This window comes from Pan troglodytes, chromosome 16 (genome assembly GCF_028858775.2).
Source record: "Pan troglodytes isolate AG18354 chromosome 16, NHGRI_mPanTro3-v2.0_pri, whole genome shotgun sequence".
Lineage (NCBI taxonomy): Eukaryota > Metazoa > Chordata > Mammalia > Primates > Hominidae > Pan > Pan troglodytes.
The window spans coordinates 70,744,265-70,764,175 of NC_072414.2; the positions used below are offsets into that span (position 1 = coordinate 70,744,265).

At 62.1% G+C, this 19,911-nt stretch overlaps 1 protein-coding gene across 1 annotated transcript in view; it reads right to left on the bottom strand.

The window, feature by feature from the left end:
- Window positions 1-832: 832 nt before the first annotated feature.
- The window catches only part of ADAMTS7 (ADAM metallopeptidase with thrombospondin type 1 motif 7), a 52,641-nt gene continuing 33,562 nt past the window's right edge, over window positions 833-19,911 (bottom strand). Inside the window, exons 9-24 of the mRNA XM_024349314.3 lie at window positions 19,219-19,363; window positions 18,525-18,617; window positions 17,964-18,109; window positions 16,406-16,575; window positions 15,949-16,082; window positions 14,915-15,035; window positions 13,407-13,651; window positions 12,984-13,125; window positions 9,976-10,102; window positions 9,008-9,221; window positions 7,298-8,704; window positions 6,209-6,361; window positions 5,581-5,754; window positions 5,354-5,500; window positions 4,045-4,207; window positions 833-1,209 (exon numbers count right to left, since the gene is read on the bottom strand). Of these exons, the coding sequence (XP_024205082.2) occupies window positions 1,052-1,209; window positions 4,045-4,207; window positions 5,354-5,500; window positions 5,581-5,754; window positions 6,209-6,361; window positions 7,298-8,704; window positions 9,008-9,221; window positions 9,976-10,102; window positions 12,984-13,125; window positions 13,407-13,651; window positions 14,915-15,035; window positions 15,949-16,082; window positions 16,406-16,575; window positions 17,964-18,109; window positions 18,525-18,617; window positions 19,219-19,363 (3,739 nt within the window). The 3' untranslated portion in view covers window positions 833-1,051. The remainder of the gene's footprint in view (window positions 1,210-4,044; window positions 4,208-5,353; window positions 5,501-5,580; window positions 5,755-6,208; window positions 6,362-7,297; window positions 8,705-9,007; window positions 9,222-9,975; window positions 10,103-12,983; window positions 13,126-13,406; window positions 13,652-14,914; window positions 15,036-15,948; window positions 16,083-16,405; window positions 16,576-17,963; window positions 18,110-18,524; window positions 18,618-19,218; window positions 19,364-19,911) is intronic.

Genomic DNA, 19,911 nt, shown 5'->3' on the forward strand with positions numbered 1-19,911 from the left:
GCCTGGGGGGACAGTGTCCGCCCCTTCCCCAGCCTCCCGCCCCTGGCCAGGCCAGGACCCTCTTCAAAGTACCTTCATGCCCATCTGTTCCCAGCTGTGGGCACCACTGTCTGGCTCCATGGGACTAGATTTTATGGGAGGGGAAGGGGCTGTGGGTAGGCAGGTGCCAGGTGCTGGACCACAGATCAGCGTGGTAGGAACCTGTAGCTGGGGCTGGTGGTGGGAAAGGGGCCACCCTGAAGCAGTGACAATTAGCCCAGCCCTATCTCTGGGCACAGAGATGAAGGGACACGTGGGGACACAGTAGGGCACAGCTGGCCAGCCTGCTCTTCCCCTCTCTGCCTGCTTTTTGCAGAAGAGTCAACAGATAGAACAGACAGGGCCAGGGAGGTCCCCATGGGGGCCCCAGTCCCCATCACTCCAGAGGGCAGTCCCTGCAAGTGACAAGGTGGGCTCGATCCCTGTGGAACAGGTCTCTGAGGACCACAGAGTGGGGACCCAGGGAAGGCTGGGAGCCTGAGCTGGAGGCAGGCAGCAAGTAAGGGCCAAGCTGTGCCCCTGTCCAGAAGACCTTCCTGCCCCCAGAACCCCACCCTCTGCAGACAGCCCTCCCTGGGGAGCAGCCCCCCAGCTTCTGAGGCCTTCCATGCCTCACCAGATGCCATGCTCTCATGGACTCATTTTCTACGCTGCCCCCTGCAGATCTGTCCCAGAGGAGCAGGTGAGAAGCCGCGCCTGCCGAGGTGCTGTGGCGGTGGAGTTTTGGGCAGAGGGGTGGGGGGAAGAATTTCTCACTTTTAAGATTCTCCAAATCCAAGACGAAGTCACGCTGTGCTTTGGAATGGTAGATGCTCATTTATGTAAAATCATAATAAATGTTACACAAACTGTTAGAATAAAAAAATACCTTTTTTGAGGGGGGAGGAGGTCCCCAGCCTGCCGCTGGGTAGTGAGAGGGGATTAGCACCATTAGGGCGCAGGGGGCGGGAGCTCCGCCACAGCCCGTGGTGGGCACTGAGGTCTGTCGGTCGCTCTGTGCATCCTGGCGCAGTCAGCGGCGGGCAACCCGCTGATGGCCTCGGGAGGGGGCGCCGTGGCTGGGTGGAGAGCACGAGCGGCAGCACTGGGTGCGGACAGTGGGCAGCTGGCAGCGGCCCAGTAGGCGCAGCGTCTCGCAGAACCCGAAGGACAGGCGGTCCCGCTCACAGCCTGGAGTGGGGGGGCAGAGAGGCATCAGAACCAGTAGTTTGGGGTACCCAGAACCTGGCTCCCTACGCCAACCACCTTAAGGAGGCTCCAGCAGCTCCCCACCAGAGAGCCCCGGTTTCTGGAGCGGCTCCCGAACCGGAGTTGCAGGTCTCCAACTGTTGCTGTCTCTGTCCCACCTACTCATGGCCAACCCCAGGACTCGAGAACGGGCGCTGCTGGGCTGAGGTTTCTGGAGGAAAGGTCCTGAGACCCCACCCTGACCCCCTCACATGCCTGTTAAAGAGCCTGCCCAGGGTGACGCCCTGCCACCCCATCTCCATCCTTGCTCATCCCTGGTGTTCCCGGACAGATCCTGGCACAGAACTGTGGTCCCGGGGCCTCCTGCCAGCCTGCAGTGGCCTCTGCCCCCGACTCCCGCTACCGCCCCCTGCTCCAGTGCATCTGTCCTGCCAGGCCTCCGTGACCACCTCCAGCCACAGGGGCTGTACTCAGCCTCGGGTTCTGAGTCACAGGGTCCCATCTCCCAGGCCAGCCTCCCACTTCTCAGGTGGGCCACGAAGCCTAGAGTGAGTGGGCCTTACAGGCCGTCAGCGGAAACCAGGGACTGAGCCCAGCCTGCTGGGGAGGGAGGCCAGCTGCAGGCTCTGCTTGTCAGGGCTGAGGCTTGGCTGGGCCCTCCTGCCCCGTGGTTATCAGAGCTATTTTGGGAAGTGGCTTGTTTCCAGCCTCCTGGCCTTGCTCCTGATGCCACTGCCACTGCTGACAGCCCCCAGCTGCCACCCGGGCCCTGCTTACTCCAGCAGACCTCCCTGGGGAGGAGGAGCAGGAAGGCAGCAGCCAGCCCTGGGCCTGGGACATCCCCCAGGCCCGGCAGAGGGCACGAGGCAGCAGGCAGGCTCCTCCACCCCAGCTCCAGGCAGAGCTCCAAAGTGCACATCTGCAGGCCTGCATCCTGGTCGCCCGGGGTGACCTCAGACAAGCTGCTTCACCTCTTGGGCCTCGGTTCCCTCCTCTGTCAACCCCACCTCCACAGCAAACGGATACGGCCATGCTGTGTCACTGCAGTGAGCACACACACACGCGTTTCCCGGCTTTCCACATGTCCCGCCAACTGTCCCACAGACCAGCAGAACATCTGGGAATTCCAGGTCTCCAAGTCCAAGACACCTTCCCAGCCCCCCTCCACTGTTCACTGATGGCAGAAAACTCACTTAGGACAGCTTCTAGTTCAGCCACCTAACCAGCCCCCATAGCCCACTCCCTGCAGCCCACTCACACCCGCCCCTGGGAGACCTTGCAAGCCCAGAGCCTCCTGGGCCATCCGTCCTTGGTTCTAGGCCCCCAGGGGCCTCAGTTTCTGTTCTCTGCTCCATCTGGTCCTCCCCCACTGGGATCATAACCACCCCGCTCCCTGTGGCCAGCCCTAGCCATGAAGGTGAGAGACGTGGTGCCAGCACCCAGCTCAGGCAGCACATAGGAGTGCTCTGAGATGCTGGCTGGGTGCTCTGAGGACAGGCAGGACAGGGTGGGGGCACTGCCACTGGACCTTGAGGTAATGGGGTTTGAGGCAGGAAGGCCACCCCTGCCAGAGGCAAGGTAGCGAGGCATGGCAGGGGCCACTCTGAGCCTGAATGAGGGCTGTCCAGGAGCTGGCACAGGTAGAGAAGGCAGCGTTGGACAAGGGGAGAAGGCAGACCGGGGAGATTGCAGGGGGCCCTGAATGCCAGCGTGAGTGCCCTGGCTGAGGACTCTGTCCTAGGGGCAGGGAGCAGACAGCCAAAATAGCACAGGGGACACAGCTCTTCACGCCACGGCTTCTGGATTCCTTAGACTGGCAGGGTCAGCCCCAGGCCCTCTCCCTGACCTTGCAATTGGGGATGACAGTGGCTGTGGGGGAGGGGAAAAAGCCGCCTTCCCTGAGCACCACCTGGATGCCCACGCAGTGCTGCGTGCTTCATGCCCAGACCTCATTTATGCAAGGATGGGGCTTGGCAGCCCCTTTATTCAGCACATGAAGGCCCTGAGAGGAAATGGGAGCCCAAGGCCACACAGCTGGTGAAGGGAGCCTAGGTGACACTCCAGGGCCATCCCGTTTCCTGCCCTCAGCACTTCTGGGAGCAGCTGGGGCTGCAGGAAGGAAGTGTATGACTGTGTGTGTGTGTGTGTGTGTGTGTGTGTCTGCGTGTGTGTGTGCGCGCGCGCACACGCGCTGGAGGCGGCGGCGGGGGTGTCCAGAACCACCTCTACCTCAGGCCCTTCCACCAGGACCCAGCTGGCCAGGAAACCACCCACCACTGGGATTAACAGGACCCTGGAAGGGAAGACCTTCCTGCCTCAAACCCCATTACCTCATTAGCAGGACCCTGGAAAGGAGGCCCTTCCTGTGGTTCCATTGCTCACTCTAGGCAGTCCTCTGGCCAGGGAATGGACAGGCCAGGGCTGGGGACAGGGACTCACCCAGGCCCAGTTTTCACACAGCCTCAGGGACATCCCTGGTCTCACTGTGGGAAGACTGAGACCTAGAGGAGAAAGAGCTTACCCAGGTTCACACAGCAAATCAGGGGCCAGGGCCACTCCCTCTACTCCCCCAAGGTCAGACAGCTGCCTATGGGATGTTGTGTGGCCGGGACTCCCCTTGACTGACTCCCAGCACGGCCCAGCCTCCAGCATGGCATCCTGTGGCATCAGAATTTTCAGTGGCCACGTGGCTCCTGAGCCCAGACTACAGATGGAACCAGCCAGTGCTGTGGGCGCAATGGTTTGACGACCCCATTTCCCCATCACCCTCCCCACCCCACCTCACTTCAGCAGGGAGCCTGGGGTCAGGGGACTCACGGGGAGGCTCGACGGGCTCACAATCCTCGGTGCCACACGGCCGGGAGCTCTCAGGCCAGGCCTCGTGGCCACACTGGTCACTGTCTTCCTCGGGCAGCCCTGTCTGGGTGTTGACACACTTGACCAGGCGCCGCTGGACGCCACCACCACAGGGGGCTGAGCACTGGGGGGAGCGGGGGAGGAATGAGTGTCTCCAGGGCCAGCCCTAGCAGTGGGGGCAGGGACACCTCCTCTGGGAAGCCGTCCCTGCACCCTGTGCCTGACTGGCCTGGCCTTGCTCCCAGCCGCCCCCTCAGTGCCTCCTGGAGCACCTGGTCCCATTCCTAGAGCCCACTTGGTGCTGGAACCCCACTCTCACTTGTGGGATCGGCTCCTGCAGAGGGAAGGGGCGTGAGAACCGTGGGACAGCCCTCGGGGCTGCAGGGCAGTGAGCCCCTCACACAGGACATGCCTGAGAAGCCTGGGCAGGGGCCCCGGGATGGAGCCCTGATGCAGCAGTGGGCAGAGACGTGGGCGAGACACCGCTGTGCCCGAGGGACAGGGCAGAGGACCTGCCGCAGCCCATGGGCAGGAGGGCAGGAGACAGTTTCACAGCCGGGGCCCAGCCCGCCAGGCTTCGTTGTTATCAGCCCTAAACATGCGCTGAGTCTGTGCCAGTGTCATGCTGTGCCCGGCCCTGTGCTTCGTTGCGTTCCTCCATTTAATCCTCCTGACCCTCCTCTCCTAAGCTGTTCCAGTTTTACAGATGAGAAAACAGTGACCCAGCAACGCAAAGCAACCTGCCCAGAGTCACTCAGCAGCCAGTCGGACAAAGACTCAAACGCTGGCCCAGCTGACTCCAGGACCCAGCTCAGGGCCCAAATCTGAGATTTCTGAACCCCTCAGTTCCAAACAGGCCCAGCAGAAGGTGTCCTGCCCATCCAAGGCCCCTCTTACGCCCCCTTCTGCCGCTGGCCTTTGCCGGGCTCCCTGGCCCCCTCAAGCTCGTCATTCCTGCCTCAGACTTCACACCTGATGTCCCTTCGATCCCTGTCCTTGGCATCACTGACTCCTCCCTCAGGTCTCAACCCCAGACCCCTCCTCGGAAGGCCTTCCCTGACATCACAGCACACGTGCCCTTTCCTTGTCTGTTTCTCCCTGGCAGGTGTGAGCGCCAGCATGGCAGGGCTTCGTCCAGTGACTGCTGCATGTGCAGGGGCCACAGAGAGCCTGGCTCACAGCACATACTCCACAGCTCCTTCACCCAACCCAAGACTGACCAGGCGCCACCAAGCACTTGCTCCCTGCTCCTCCCCGCAGCCCGGCTCACCTGGCCCCAGGGCCCCACCACCCACTGCGTGCATGGGTGGGTGTTGCAGGGCCGGGTGCTGTTGGGTCTCAGCGCCTCCTCGCAGAGGCCTGGCTCCGGGCAGGTGACTAGACGCTGCTGCTCACCACCGCCACAGGCCTCGGAGCACTGGGTGGGCAGGGAAGGAGTCAGGGCACAGCCAGGGTCTGAGGGCGTCCCCTCCCCCCAACTCAACGCCCAGGCCTCACCTCCCTCCAGGAAGACGTGTACCAGCTGAGGCAGGGCTGGGCCCCGCAGGGCCGGTGCGCAGGCGGCTTGGCAGGCCCGGGCTGACAATGGAAGGGCCGCAGTGGCCGGAGGTCCCGTGTGTCCACACACTGCACGTCCCGCACTGAGGAACCTCCGCCGCAGCTGCGGGAGCACTGGGGATCGAGAGACGTGTATGGACACATCCCCATGTGCAGGCCCACAGGCGTGACCCCGTGAGGTGTGTGGCGGGAAAGGCATCAGGCCCATGCCCCAGCCCGGGGGAATATCTGAAGAACCCCAGCGAGAGGCCAAGGCTGGCAGGCCCCAGGCAAAAGGTGGCATGGCCAGGGGCTGCCATGGGCTAGGACAGACAGAGAAAGGGAGGAACAAAGGCAAGCTGGTGAAAGACAAGTCCAGATGGGGTCAAAGATACAGAGGAAAGGAGACAGGCCAAGCCAGACAAAGATGAGAAGACTCCCAAGAGATTCAGAATCCGGTGCGATCGGGCACACAGATGTGCAGCCTGGGGCCCTCCCCTTCCCTGCTGCTCTCAGAACACAGGCCGTGGGGAACCAGGGCTCCACCCCATGCCCTGGGAATGCCTGTCCTGGCTCCATCCTCACGCACCTTACTCCAGTTGCCTGAGTGCCAGGTGGCACAGGGCCGCAGGTGGCAGCGGCGGGCAGGCTGGGGCCGGCCAGCGGGGGCGCAGTCCTCATCCCGGCCGGAGCTACAGCGCACCGGCCTCCAGACCGCACCCAGGCCACAGGTGGTAGAGCACTGCGGGGCAGAGACCCGTGAAAGCCAGGCAGATCCCATCCCTGCCAGGCCTCCACAGCCAGGAAACTACCCACCTAGGCTAGCGAGACCTCAGCAAGACAGGGGCCCTCTTCTGGGCCTCAGTTTCCTTATTTGCAAAATAGGCTCCTCCACCCACCTCCCAGGAAGACCGTGAGAATGAAAAGTCAAATCCCCTCAGCAACCAGCCGTCCCTGCTCACATGGGACAAAGGGCCTGTGTTCCAGTGTCATTGGTGCAGAGGTGGGGGGAGGGGACCCTGTGGGCACCCCGACCAGCTATCCTGACCAGCCTCGTTGCTTCCCAGAGGCACCAGGGAAGGAAGGCTGGGTCCTGGTACCAGCAGCCAAATCGCTGGGTATCCCTGCGCAAAACAAGCCCTGTGGGCCTCAGCCTGCCCCTTCCCACCCCAAAATTAGGGATCTGAACAGAAGCTTCCTTCTCCTGCAGTGACCATCTGGGGACCCAGGGAGGGGCACTAGCCAGCTTCTTTCTGGCAGCTCAGACCCCTGCAGTTCACTGCCAAAGGAGGGTGGAGCCACTGAGGGCGGAGCCAGGTGGCAGTGGGCTGAGCCCAGCCTGGAGAAGCCAGGTCCAGCCTCAGGGAAGCCGCTGCCTGCTGGGGAGGACTGGGCCTGGCGGCCACGCGGGGACCCTCCCCACTGCACAGCTGTCTGAGCCAGCTCCATTCTGGGGCGTGCTGTGCTGCCAGAGTGTGCCTGCCCCTGCCTTCCCTGAGGCCCCCTGTGCTGCCCAGGAATGGGCCCCAGGTCCCCTCATTCCCCTAATCCTGGGAACCCCTGCCCCAAGGAAGGCGAAACAGACGGCACCTGTGTCCCACTCTGCTCATTTTCAGATGAGGAAACAGCCACCAAGGTCCTGTGCAAACTCCCTGCCCGCCCAGCCCACACCACTTGCCTCGCTCCAGTTTCCCGCTTGCCAGCTGGCGTTCCTGACAACCAACGGGTCCGCGGGGGGCCCCGCTTCAGCCAGGCTGGGAGCCAGTGGCTGGGTCTCAGGGGCTCTGTGGCTGTTGGCGGGGCTGTCCCAAGCTGGTGTGGACAGCAGCCTAGAGCTCAGGGGCAACTCAGGGCTGAGGGACTCAGGCTGGCCCTTGGGTCCTGGGTTCAGGGCAGGCTCAGGCATGTGCCCGAGGCCAGTCAGGGTTGTGGGGAGGAAGGTCCCCCACACTGCCACAGTCTGCAGGTCCCATGAGCCTGGTCCTGGGGTTGGGAAGGTGGGAGTCCCTGGCTCCAGGGAGCTGTCCCTGCCCTTCATCTCTGGCAGAGGGGCTATGGGAGGAGGAAGGAGAGAAGCCACCCCAACAGTGGGCCACAGTTCACTGTCCACAGGCCCCAGGCCACCCTCCAGAGCTGGCTCCCAGGCCACTGTGCCTCCTGTCCACAGCTCCGCCACGTTGGGACTAGGAGAGGAGTGGGTGCTGCCAACAGGGGACAAAGGGGGCAGCGTGGAGCTGGGTCTCGGGGGCAGGTGGGGTGCTCCGCGGCCCTTGGGTTCCTCATCATCCTTGAAAACCTCATTGGTCCTGTCCTGCCATGGAGGGGGCAGCTGGCTCTGGCTGTCCTTGCCAACTGGGAAATCATTTTGGCTCTCAGGGGTGGCAGGTGTCTGCAGGTCATCAGTGGAAACCCTGGGCCAGGACAGGCTGGGGAGCCCAAGATCTGGGGCCCCTATGGGGGTGTCTTCCTCAGGCAGGAAATTGATCAAAGGGTTCCCAGGGGTCTGCTCTGAGGGTGGGGGTGGGGAGCGGCCGGTCTGGCTGGGCCAAGGGCTCGGGGACCAAGGTCCCAGTACCCCCTCCTCCTTGGCTGCAGGAGGCTCTGTGGCAGGCACGGGGCTACCCGTGGAGGGCGCAGCAGGATGGCTGTGTGGTGGGGGTGTCCGGTCCCCTGTCCCCGCCAGGTCTAGATCGGGCTCCTCAGAGGGCCCGTAGGACAGATCCTCGTGGAAGTTGATGAAATTGTAGTCGTAGTAGAAGTCGTCCACAAACACGGGCCCCGGCAGGTCCAGCTCTGGAGCCTCCTCCTCAATGGCGTTGCCCATGGTGCCTGGCTTGGGTGATGAGGCGGGTGAAGGGCGTGGGGCCAGGTGGCGCGGGATGAAGTCAGCCTCATTGAAGAGCTCGTGGCTGGAGGAGCCGCTGCCTGAGCCTTCAGGGCCCAGTGTGCCCAGGGGCCACCGACAGAGTGGCAGAGAGCAGGTGACTTCGCTGGCTGGCTGCTGGGCCTCGTCACAGGGGACACCGGTGTCATTGGTGCAGAGGACATTTCGGCGCTGAGTGCCCTCCCCACATGTCACTGAGCACTGCAGGGGAAAGCCAGGGTGAGGGGCTTACCCTGGGAGGCAGGCTGCCAGGGGACGCTGGGGCAAGGCTGGGTAATCTGTCCACTGCCCGATGTCAGAGTGGCAGAGACCCCAGCCAGCCCTCTCTGGCCCTGCCCAGCTCAAGGCCATGACTGTGGCCATGCTTGCCAGGGGCTTCCTGATCCCTGAGGCTTTAGAGTCAGGGGCTGGACCCTGGAATGCCCAGGCTCCCTCCCACCCACCAGGGCTCCAGGAAGGCTGTCCGCCTCCCTGTAGCCGAAGACTACACTCACCCACACTCACCTGAGACCAGTTCCCCACAGCCCAGGTGGCCGGACAGGTTACATGGCGGTTGCAAGGGGTTTCAGTAGGGGGCCGGGGAAGGTGTTCACAGGCAGGTGGCTCCAGGGCGCTCTGCTCATCCAGCCCCACGCTGCGGATGCAGAGCACGGCCCGGCGGGAGAGGCCCCCAGGCCCGCAGGAGCTGGAGCACAGCTGCCACTCACCTGCCCACCACCTGGTGAGGGCACACAGGTGGCATCAGTGTGGCATCAGACAGGTGGCCTGCAGGCTCACCAGCAGGGAGGGCCAGGCTGGGCTTCCAGGCCCTCGGCGTTTGGGTAGAGCTGGGACTGAGGCCAGTGGTTGATTCTCCAGAGCTCCAAGCTCAGGTAAGTGTCCTGCCCTCAAAGCCTGGTGACATGGCACAGCCCCTCCGCTCCTGCCAGCCTCCCCTCAGGAAAACTGAGCATGACCTAAGGCCTGTTTCCACATCCAGGGACCCAAAGAGGAGGACCACAGGTGTCCAGGCTGGCCTAGGCTGGGGTGAGGGGTGACCGGGGGTTGGGGCTTCAGCCTTGGGAAGAGAATAAAAGCCCGGCTCCCTCTGCTCCTCCCCGGGGCCTCCAGGGACCCAGATGTAGGGACCTGTGGCAGACCCAGGATGCCTGGGGGTGGGGAGTTGGCGGGGGATGGGGGTGGGGAGTTGGCGGGGGATGGGGGTGGGGAGTTGGCGGGGGATGGGGTGGGGAGTTGGCGGGGGATGGGGTGGGGAGTTGGCGGGGGATGGGGGTGGGGAGTTGGCGGGGGGGATGGGGTGGGGAGTTGGCGGGGGGGATGGGGTGGGGAGTTGGCGGGGGATGGGGGTGGGGAGTTGGCGGGGGATGGGGTGGGGAGTTGGCGGGTATGGGGTGGGGAGTTGGCGGGGGATGGGGTGGGGAGTTGGTGGGGGATGGTGGTGGGGAGTTGGTGGGGGATGGGGGCGGGCTCACCTGGCAGGGCAGGGCTGCTCACTGCACTTCCTCTGTTGGTCATCGGGCCGGCCCAGGGGGTCACAGTGCTCCTCGTCCACGGGCCCTGCCTGCCGCTCCAAGCAGTACACACTCTGCCTCTGCACACCTAGGGGCCACGGGGCTCAGCCTGGGACTGGCACCCAGGTGCCCACCGCCCAAGACCCAAAGACACCCTCTCTGCCAGAACCCTCCCAGAACAGCGCCTTACTGCCCGTGTCAGGATGCCTTACTGCCCATGTCAGGATGAAGGCAGACCTCCACCGTCGCCTCCTCTCTGTCCTCCTGGTTCTCACCCACCCCCTCTCCTATGTAGCCTCCCCTCTGACTGGAGGGGTGGCAGAGTGTGGATTTTTAGTGGGTTGGGTGCCCAGACCCTCTGCATCCCAGCTGAGACGCCTGGGCAGCTCATTTGGCCTCTCTGAACCTCAGTGTCCTCCTCTGTGAAGTGGGAGCAACAATCCTGCCTCCTCCATGTCCTGGAGGGAGGACTGCGTGTGTTCTTGCATGTGCAGGCTCGGCCCGTGCCCGGCACATCCTAAGAGCTCGATCCTAACCGCTGCTGTTAGCTTGCAAACCCAGCCGTGGCTCCTGCCACCCTCCCCTCAGGGAAACTGAGCGTGACCTGAGGCCTATTTCCACATCCAGGGACCCAAAGAGGAGGACCACAAGTGTCCAGGCTGGCCCAGGCTGGGGTGAGGGGTGACCTGGGGCTGGGGCTTCAGCCTTGGGAACAGAATGAAAGCCCGACTCCCTCTGCTCCTTCCCGGGGCTGGCTTGGGTGATGAGGCGGGTGAAGGGCATGAGGCCAGGTGGCGCGGGATGAAGTCAACCTTGTTGAAGAGCTCGTGGCTGGAGGAGCCGCTGCCTGAGCCTTCAGGGCCCAGTGTGTCCAGGGGCCACCGACACATCATCCCACCATCCACACCCTTCCCAATGGCTCAGAGAACCTCTGGACAAGAAATGGGGCATCAAGGGGCAGCCCCTGCTCTCCATCCCCACACCAGGCTTGGCACTGCTCCTGTCCTTCACACCCTCTGTCACTGCCAACCCTGGGGCCTTTGCACAGCCACGCTCCTCACCTTGGACACTCACTTCCATACTGCCTGTTGAGGCCCAGCTGCAGGACCCCCTCTGCTGGTGGCTCTGCCTTCTCTGCTCCACCCCCTGCCCCGTGGTCCCGAGAGTAAGTTGTCCCTCCCCTGAGCTGCCAGTCCCACATCCGTCCCCCTCTTTCCTCACCAACAGATTCTGATTTTGTTCAAGACAGCAGTGGGACCTGCTGAAAACACACCCCACTGCCGCTCCCTTGCAACTAGGGGGGTCTGGGACACAGTCCTGGCTCGGGAGAAAAAGGCACAAGTCCCTCGCTGGGAGTCAGCCCTTTCCCCTCTCCTTCTTCCTGCCCAGAACACTGCAAGAGCCCTGGAAGGGAGGACACCATCTGTGGCAAGCAGGAGTGGAGGGGAGGCTGCTGTGACAAGGACGGTGTGGCTGAGGGCCAGTCAGCTCCAGGTCCCGCCAGCTTAGACTGTGCATCTGGGACTTCCTGCCTGAGACAAAGAACCCCTGTCTGTTCCAGCCACCACAGGGCACTTGCCTCTGCAGACGCTCCTAAGTGGTCCACCTGCGAAGCAGCCAATTTGCTGAAAGACAATTCCCCAAATGTCTAGTGCTGCAAGTGTATTTGTTGGTTTTCAAGTTTGTCCAATTAAAGACACCTGTATTAGGCCAGGGGCAGTGGCTCACACCTGTAATCCCAGCACTATGGGAAGCCAAGGCGGGCAAATCACCTGAGATCAGGAGTTCAAGACCAGCCTGGCCAACATGGTGAAACCCCATCTCTACTAATAATAAAAAAATTAGCCGGGCATGGTGGTGCATGCCTGTAAATCCCAGCTACTCGGGAGGCTGAGGAAGGAGAATCGCTGGAGCCTGGGAGGCGGAGGCTGCAGTGAGCCGAGATTGCGCCATTGCACTCCAGCCTGGGCAACAGAGTGAGACTCCATCTCTAACAAATAAAATAAAATAAAATAAATAAAATAAAATAAAATAGCAAAATAAAATAAAGACAGCTGTATTAGATAAAATGGGTTTCCTAGCTTTGGAAGGTATCTGCCCAGTTCTCCATTTTCACTTTTTCATCATAATAGCATTTGAAGGAATGCTCAAATGTCTGTATCTCAGATTCCCGATTCTGAGACCCTGAGGATACTGAGTGTCAACAATGGGAAGACTGAGGGGAAAAGGGGAGAACTAAGAGACAAAGGGGGAAACTGAGGTGTGGGGAGATCAAGGAACGGCAGGGGAGACCAAGCAGGGGGAGGAAGACTGAGGGGCGTGGAGGGGGGACTAGGGGGCTGGGGGGAGACCAAGGAATGGTGGGGGAGACCGAGCTGTGAGAGGAGGACTGAGGGGTGTGGCGGGGGTACTGGAGGGCTGGAGGGAGACCGAGGGATATGGTGGGGAGACCGAGGGCTATGGGGGGAGACTGAGAGGCATGGGGGGAGACTGAGGAGTATGGGAGGAGACGGAGGGGCAGAGGGGAGACTGAGGAGCAGTGGGGAGGAGACAGAGAGAGAGGGGACTGAGGAGCATGGGGAGAGAGGGAAATTTGGGGAGGAAGAGTCAGAGTTAATGAAATTGCCCTACTTTTTATAAATAGTTTAGGGAAATAAGTCAGTGTGGTGAGGGGCCACTGGACTGGTCTATCGAGGGGGAGCTGTGTCCCCTGGAGGGAGAACGCCAAGAGCTGGAGCACACTGAGCACACGCCGCGAGCCAGCACCCACCTGCCTCATCCATGTACCCTCCCAGCGGGCCTGGGACACAGGGCAATCGCTAGCCTCATCTCACAGATGGAGAACTGAGGCTCAGAGAAGCAAACTTCCAAACCCGTGGTGGCCCAGCAGTGAGCTGGGAGCTGAAGCCAGCGTCCCTGTCCAGACACTAAGCCCCTGCTGGTGGGGCTGTGCCTGCCCCACTTCTCACCTCTGCCACAGGTGACTGTGCACTTGGTCCAGGGCCCATAATGCCAGGAGAACTCGGGCGGTGGGACCTCGTCGTGGCCACCTGCCTCCTTGTGGATGGTGTACTCGTAGTGCACCCCGGGGTTGCTCTCCTGGAACAGCAGCTGGGTGGGCAGGCGGGGGCCTGTGAGCACGAGGTGTCTTCTCCATCCACCCAGTCCTAAAGGAGCTGACCCCAGCCACCTCTGTGAACTGCAGCTACAAGATTGGGCCATTTTAAAGATGGGGAAACTGAGGTAGAGGCCGCAGCAGGAGGGCCTGGCTCAGAGCCAGGCTCTGTGACTGAACCAGGGCTCACTCCTCCAGGACAAGACCTGCCATTTAGGGTGCTGGGCCTGGGGACTCCACCTCTGCTCCCCCAGCCTGGGCCTCGGGAGGCAGGCACCTGGATCCAGACAGGCTCCTTGGTGGGACCCGGGGACGTGAGGTTCTCCCAGTTGCCCCTGCGTGCGTATGTGAAGGTGGTCCCTGCCACCTGGTAGTCCCCGTTCCACTGGATGGTCCAGCCACCATTGAGGAAGTACTTCTCCGGGTCCTCGCTCCGCAGTGCCAGGAAGTTGGCAGCCTCGGCAACCTCCTGGATGCGGATCTCGCGTGCGCCGGCTGGGATCAGCCCCACGTCCACATACCCTGTCAGCCAAGGGTTGTGCATAGGTTGTGCCCAGGGTGAGAGGGTTGCTTATCCCCACCCGCTCTCCTCATATCTCTCCCCACTTGCCTCCGCCTGCTGATGCCAAAGATTTCGCCATTAGCTTTAAAGTCTGAGCTCCCTAAATTGCTCGGATCTGTCTTGGGTCACCAAAACCTCGCAGAGGTGCCACAAATCCTGACCCCCTGGCCGTGCCCCGTCACTCCTCTCTTGGGGACCTACACTGGTCTCATCATAAGGCTGGATCCATCCCCTACTCTAAGGGCCGGCTGGCATCTTCTTTCTAAAAAAACCAAAGTGCCCAGGCCTTTCTCCTGGGACACCCTCCTCATCCCCATGCGGCCTGCTTTTATTCATTCACTTCCATCACACCCATCACGTGCCAGGCACTACTCTCAGCACTTCACATGTGTAAGCTCATGGGTAATGGCCCTATAGCATAGGTACTATTGTTATCCCCATTTTAGAGATGAGCAAAGTGAGGCAGATGGGGATAGTAACGTACATGAGTGTCCTGCTGCGATATGAGCAGCCTCCACAGCCAGTGCTTTATCCACCACACTGCACTGCATCTCTGGGAGAAAATCTAAGCTTCTCAGCCTGGCACTCAAGGCCCCATAGCTGGCCCTGCCTTCCCTTCTTGCCTCCAGGCTCTGGCACAAGCTCTTTCCTCCATTTGGAATGCCCTTTCCATCTCTTCTGAGTTTTATGATTCAGCTCAACTTCCGCCTCCTGCAGGAAACCTTCCCTGACTTCCCCAGGCCAGGACCTTCTTCCTCAGTGCTCCCACAGCCCTCTGGGCCTCCCTCCACTGCACTGGTCACACCAGAAGGTTCTGTCCCCCTCCAGGACTAAGCGCTTCACCTGCATGTCCCCATCACCTAGCACACAGTCAGTACTTGAGCAACGTGTGCAAAACAGACCGGAGGTGAGGACACGGAGCTGGGGTCTCAGAAGCTTCAGGAGGAGACTACCATTCTTTGGAAGGCCCAGGGGCCACACACAAGCCAGGTTGGCCCTATCTGGGATGTCTGGGACAGGAGGACTCCCCATGGGGACAGGTCTCTGTACATGGGCCAGGGGTCCCCTGACTCCTGCAAGAATCCACCCCAGCAAGGCTTCCCTGCTTAGCCATCTCCAGGCTGGGTGGGGGCCACGAGGCCAAGGACAGGGGCCCAGGGGAGATGGGGAAGGGGCCACCAGGTGAAGAACACACCCCTCCCCACAGCGGTCCCACCCCATACCCAGGCCCTCGGCCTCCTCGAAGGTCCCGCTCACGGTGTGGCAGGTGGAGCCGTTGCCGTGGCACACGCCACAGCGGTCCTCCATAGCGCCGGAGTCAATCTCGAAGTCACAGCCCACGTTCTGCAACACACGAGGAGGGGAGGGCCCTGGTGCTGGCGGCCAGCCCTCTGTGGCCCCAGCCCCGGGGCCAGCCAGAGTCAGGAGAAGAAAGCTGGGAGTTGGGGTCGGGAGGCCTCTCTCTGGCCCTGCCCCACCTCAGCTGTGCCTCTGACCCAGGTGAACTTCTCTACCTCCCTAAGCCTCAGTTTCCTCAGACGTGAGACGGGGAGACCCACCCCTCCCTTAAAGGCATGTCATGAGCATCACAAGAGACAAGAGAAGGGAAGAGTTCTGCAAAGGCTGCGGGCAGGCAGGGGTTCTGACACGCCACGGGCTCCTGAGCAGTGCATGCAGGGAATTTCAACGTCAAAGGCACTGGGAGTTGGCACCTCCCTCCTGGTCCTCCTCGGAGCCCAGGCCTTGATACCCAAGAGGCTTAGAGGGCAAGAAGCAGGGACAAGTAGGTGGCTGGGGACAAGGGCAAAGAGGAGAGGCCGTCATTGTTATTAAAAATAAGAATAGAAATTGTTACCACACACTGAGGGCTACTCTTCGCAGCTCAGAGCCCTTTGTGTCACCTATGCCACCTCATTTAACCCCTTCTATCAGGGAGCAAACCACTGCCTGTGGTCAGCCAGCCAGCAAGAGGTCAAGCCACTGCCTGAGCTCCGATTTCCTGGCTGGGGCGGTGCTGGTGCAGGCATCCAGGGAGACACAGGGGGGCGAGGCCTGACTGGGAGGGTCCCCAGTGCCAGGAGGCGTGGTAGGGGCTTTGCCTTAGAGGTCATAGAGGGTACGGGCTGGGAAGCCCGATGGTAGAGCATGGGGAGGGTGGCCCAAGGAGGATCAGGAGGGACCCAAGAGAGAACCTGGGGCCCGCCAGTGGGGCTGGGGGCAGGCAGTGCTGGGAGAGCCTCTTCCTAACCAGGCACACCTTACAGATGCCGTTGATGCAGAGGTCCCGGCTGGCTCGGACCTGGTAGCAGGGGGTGCCATCGACCACGGCGTCCCGCAGCTTCTCGGCAAAGTACTCATTCGCGGGCCGGCAGTGCAGCTCGCAGGGGTTCACTGGGGGCCCAAGTAGAAGAGTCATCAGCCACAGCTGGGGTGGGAGTATGCAGGCCACCAGGAAGACCCCTCCGTGACACACATCCATGGCAGGCTGGAGGCTCCCAAGCAGCACCAACATGCTGGAGGCTCCGGCTGGGCTGATAGCTATCTGCAAGGCTGCAGACTGGGGAGCTAGGGGCGAGCAGCAGCCCCAGGGGACAGTGGGAGTGGCCCAGGCTTGGGGTGGAGACTGGGTCTCCTGCTTGCATCACAGGGTAACCTTGGACCCACACACCCCCAGCCCTCTGAGCCTCAATGTCTCCATGGGGGGCAGCACTCACCGTCATTGACCACGGGCACCCATGTGTGCAGCTGGCCCTTGTAGAGCATAGCGTCAAAGTGGCTGCACTGGACGTGGCGGAAGGAGGGGCGGCCAGCAGGGCAGGCCTGCAGGTTGCAGAGGCGGAAGCGCTTCCGCTCACCCACACAGTATCTGCCTTTGTATTTGGGCCTGTGGGGAGAACCGGGGTGGGCCCCAGTGAGGGCCCAGTGAGTGCTACTGCGTGGCCACAGCCCAGAGCAAGCAGCTTCCTCCTGCACCCACACCCTGAGATCCCTGTTGCCCAGCTTTGTGCACGCTGCTCCCCTCCCTTGGGCTGCCCACCCTCTGGCCCAGACACACTCTCCCTGTTTGTAAGGACCTGTGAGGAGGTGGCAGCAGGAAGCCTGAGCTCTGCCCCCAACCTACAGTGTGACTGTGGGCAAGTCTTCGGCTACCCTCTGGGCCTCAGTTTCCTCATGTATAAAGTGGGGTTGGGGCTGCTTCTGCAGAGGGCTGTTGAGAAGCTGGGACAAGCTGCAGGCATGACTGGCACTGGCTGGAGGGATTGCTCCGAGTCTCCAGCCCATGACACCAGCATCCTAACGAGCCCTTGAGTCCTCAGCCTTCCTCCTGGTGGCAGTACCCCCAGCCCGGGTCTAAAGGAAGTGCCTAGGGCCCCAGCCAGCTGAAAGGTCTGACCTAGCACAGCTCCTGAAATCCTCCGCATCTAGGCCAGGGTCGCTGGCCCCCACCCAGCTCAGACCTGGAGGCCAAGAGGCAGGGAGGGGCACAGGCCAGTCTTGGGTAAGCGCAGGGCCCTGGGTGGGGCTGGCTGTGAACCCCATGCCTGCCCCGGGTGGCCTCCTGAAGTGAAGATCAGCCGGGTAGTGCCTCGGTCTACAGTACCACTGGCCTCTGCTTCTCACCAGATCTTCACACCCCCTGCACCCCCCCGTTTAGATGGGGAAACAGAGGCCCAGAGAGGTGAAGTCGCTCACCTCAGGCCACCCCTTCAGTGCTGTCCCATCCTCCCAGCTGCTCCGTCTCATCTCAGAGCTTTGTTGAGCCTCTGAGGCCACCAAGCCCCTCCCGCTGAGTGCCCACTACAGATGAGCTGCAGGGCTGAGGGCCTGGCCTGCATAAACTGCATTTGCCCCTGACTACAACTTTACTGGATGGGTACTGCTATTATACAGACGGGGAAATGGAGGCCCAGAGAAGGGGTGAAGAGGAGATTCGAACCCTGAGCCATCTAAGGTCCAGGGCCCATGCTCTTCCCCACTGCCCTCTCCTGCCTCCTTCCAGCCAGCAGCTGCTTTGCCATGTGGCCTCTGATGAGTCTCTCTAGTCTCTGGGCCTCAGTGTCCCCCTCTCTGGAAAGGGGTCAGAAGTGGGGACCCTGTCAGCCCCCAGAACACTCCTTGAAAGTGACTTAAGGTGGCCTGGACACTCGGACTGACCATTATCAGGACACTTCTAAGAGCCAGGGGCTGGGACAGAGCCAAGCTCCTGCAATCGGCTGACTGTTTGGGTCCCTCTGTCCCATTGCCCAAGGGCACCCTGGGCCCCACACTCACGTAGGCTGCGTGCACTGCCGCTCGGCGCTCTGTACGCCCACGCCACAGCTCCGTGAGCAGATGGACCAGGCGCTCCAGCCAGACCAGCCACCATCCACAGCCTCGGGCCGGAAGCCCACAGGTACGCACTCCCCATTGAGACACCACTACTGAGACAGACGGAGGTAGAGCCACCCCACCCCCAAGCCTATCAGTCATCCTCACCCTAGTGAGAACAAGGTGGGCGGGAAGGCTGCGAAAGGCACAGAGGGGAAGGATGGAAGGTGAGAGAGGCACCCTCACAATCATCACAATAATCTGTGACCCAGGCCACATGGAGGAGCTGAGCGGGGAGTAAAACAGCCCACGTGCTGACTCAGTTGAAGACACCCTGGGGAATCATGGAATCAAGCCCTGGCCCCAATGCCTCCACTTTGCAGATGGGGGCTTGGGCTGCAGAGAGCGTGGGGCTCTGCTAGGAGCACAAGCAAGACTGTGAGCCGGGGCTGACCCCAGGGCCTGGTCACAGCAGGAAGTCTGGCCTCTCACACACCCACTGCCGGGACTGGGGGCACCCCCTACCTTATTCTCCCCACACCGGGTGCCGTCCACGGCTGCATCCAGCTTGGAGTGACAGGTGGTCCCCACAGAGCACCAGAGTGTGTGGCAGACATTCTGCGAGGAGGAGGGCATGGGCCATACCCTCACACCCTCCCCAGTGCCGCCACCCACCCTGTCCCCCTCCCTGTCCCCAAGGGTCCCCTCGGCACCCCTCCACATGGCAGGGGCCCACAGACCCCCAGAGGTTCCTTCTTGTGTGTCTGCTCCCACCTTCCTCCCAGGACCATGTGGTGGTGTGGGGCGCCCGGGGCTGCACTGCTCAGAGCGGTCCCCAGCTGTCCACACCTCTCCCGGCCCAGCCCCTCCTCTGGAAACACTCCTGTTAGAAGATCACTTCAGGCGATCTTCGCCAGGATAAACAGACCCTCTCCACAGGGGTTCCTTTTCCCTCTTATGAGCCAGCTCCAGAGAGGGGAAGGGACTTGTCCGAAGGGTCACAGTTGGTCCATGGTTGACCCAGAATTCAGAGCTGGGTCTGTGGCCGCCCATCCCTGGCCTCTCCCACAGGCCACTTGACGTCTCACAGTGTCACTCGGGGGCGCAGCCCAGGCCAGGAGAGATGCTCCCAGGCTGGCATCCACGGGCTGGTGAGAGCTGCCCCCTTAGCCCTCCTGCCGGGTCCCCACACCCCCACACCCACACCGGCCCCACTCACATCCATGTCCTCGCAGAAGGCAGAGTAGGCCCCGTACTGGAGGCGGCACTGGTGGCTCACATCATAGAGGACGCCAGGTGGCACCGAGGGGAAGTCGATAATGTCCTTGGCAGGAGGGTCGTCCAGGCACAGGCCCCACCCACGGCTAAAGATGGGACGGGAGGATGGAGGGGGGCGCAGCCTGTGAGACCCATCAGAGAAGCCTCGGTGGGGCCGGGACAGGAGGAGAGGCGGGAGGGGGCACAGAGCCCTACAACTGTAGGAAACTCCAGCTCCCCGCTCGGCTCAGCCGATCCTCCACCTGCAGCCAGCAGCACAGGCCCTCCCGGCCTCTGTCATCTCACCTCCTGAGCACTCCAGCTGGCTAAACAATCCCAACCCCAATCCCAGGCCTCTGCACACGCTGCCAGGGCCCTTCCCTCAGAAGGCCTCCTGGACCGCCAAGCCGTCATGTGGCCCTGCTCTCCGACCCTGCAACCTCCGTGTCTGAGCCCAGACCCTGGAGCCAGGCCCGACAAGGATCCGGAAAACATCACATCACAGTTGACACAACAGAGCCTCCGACGGCCCCACCCAGGCAGAGACCTCGGGTCATCTGTGGAAAGGCGAGGTCTGGAAAGCAGCCCCTCCCCTGGGAGAGAGCCCAGGGCAGCCATGCCTGTCCCGTTTCCCCCACCCCCCGACAGGGCTGGC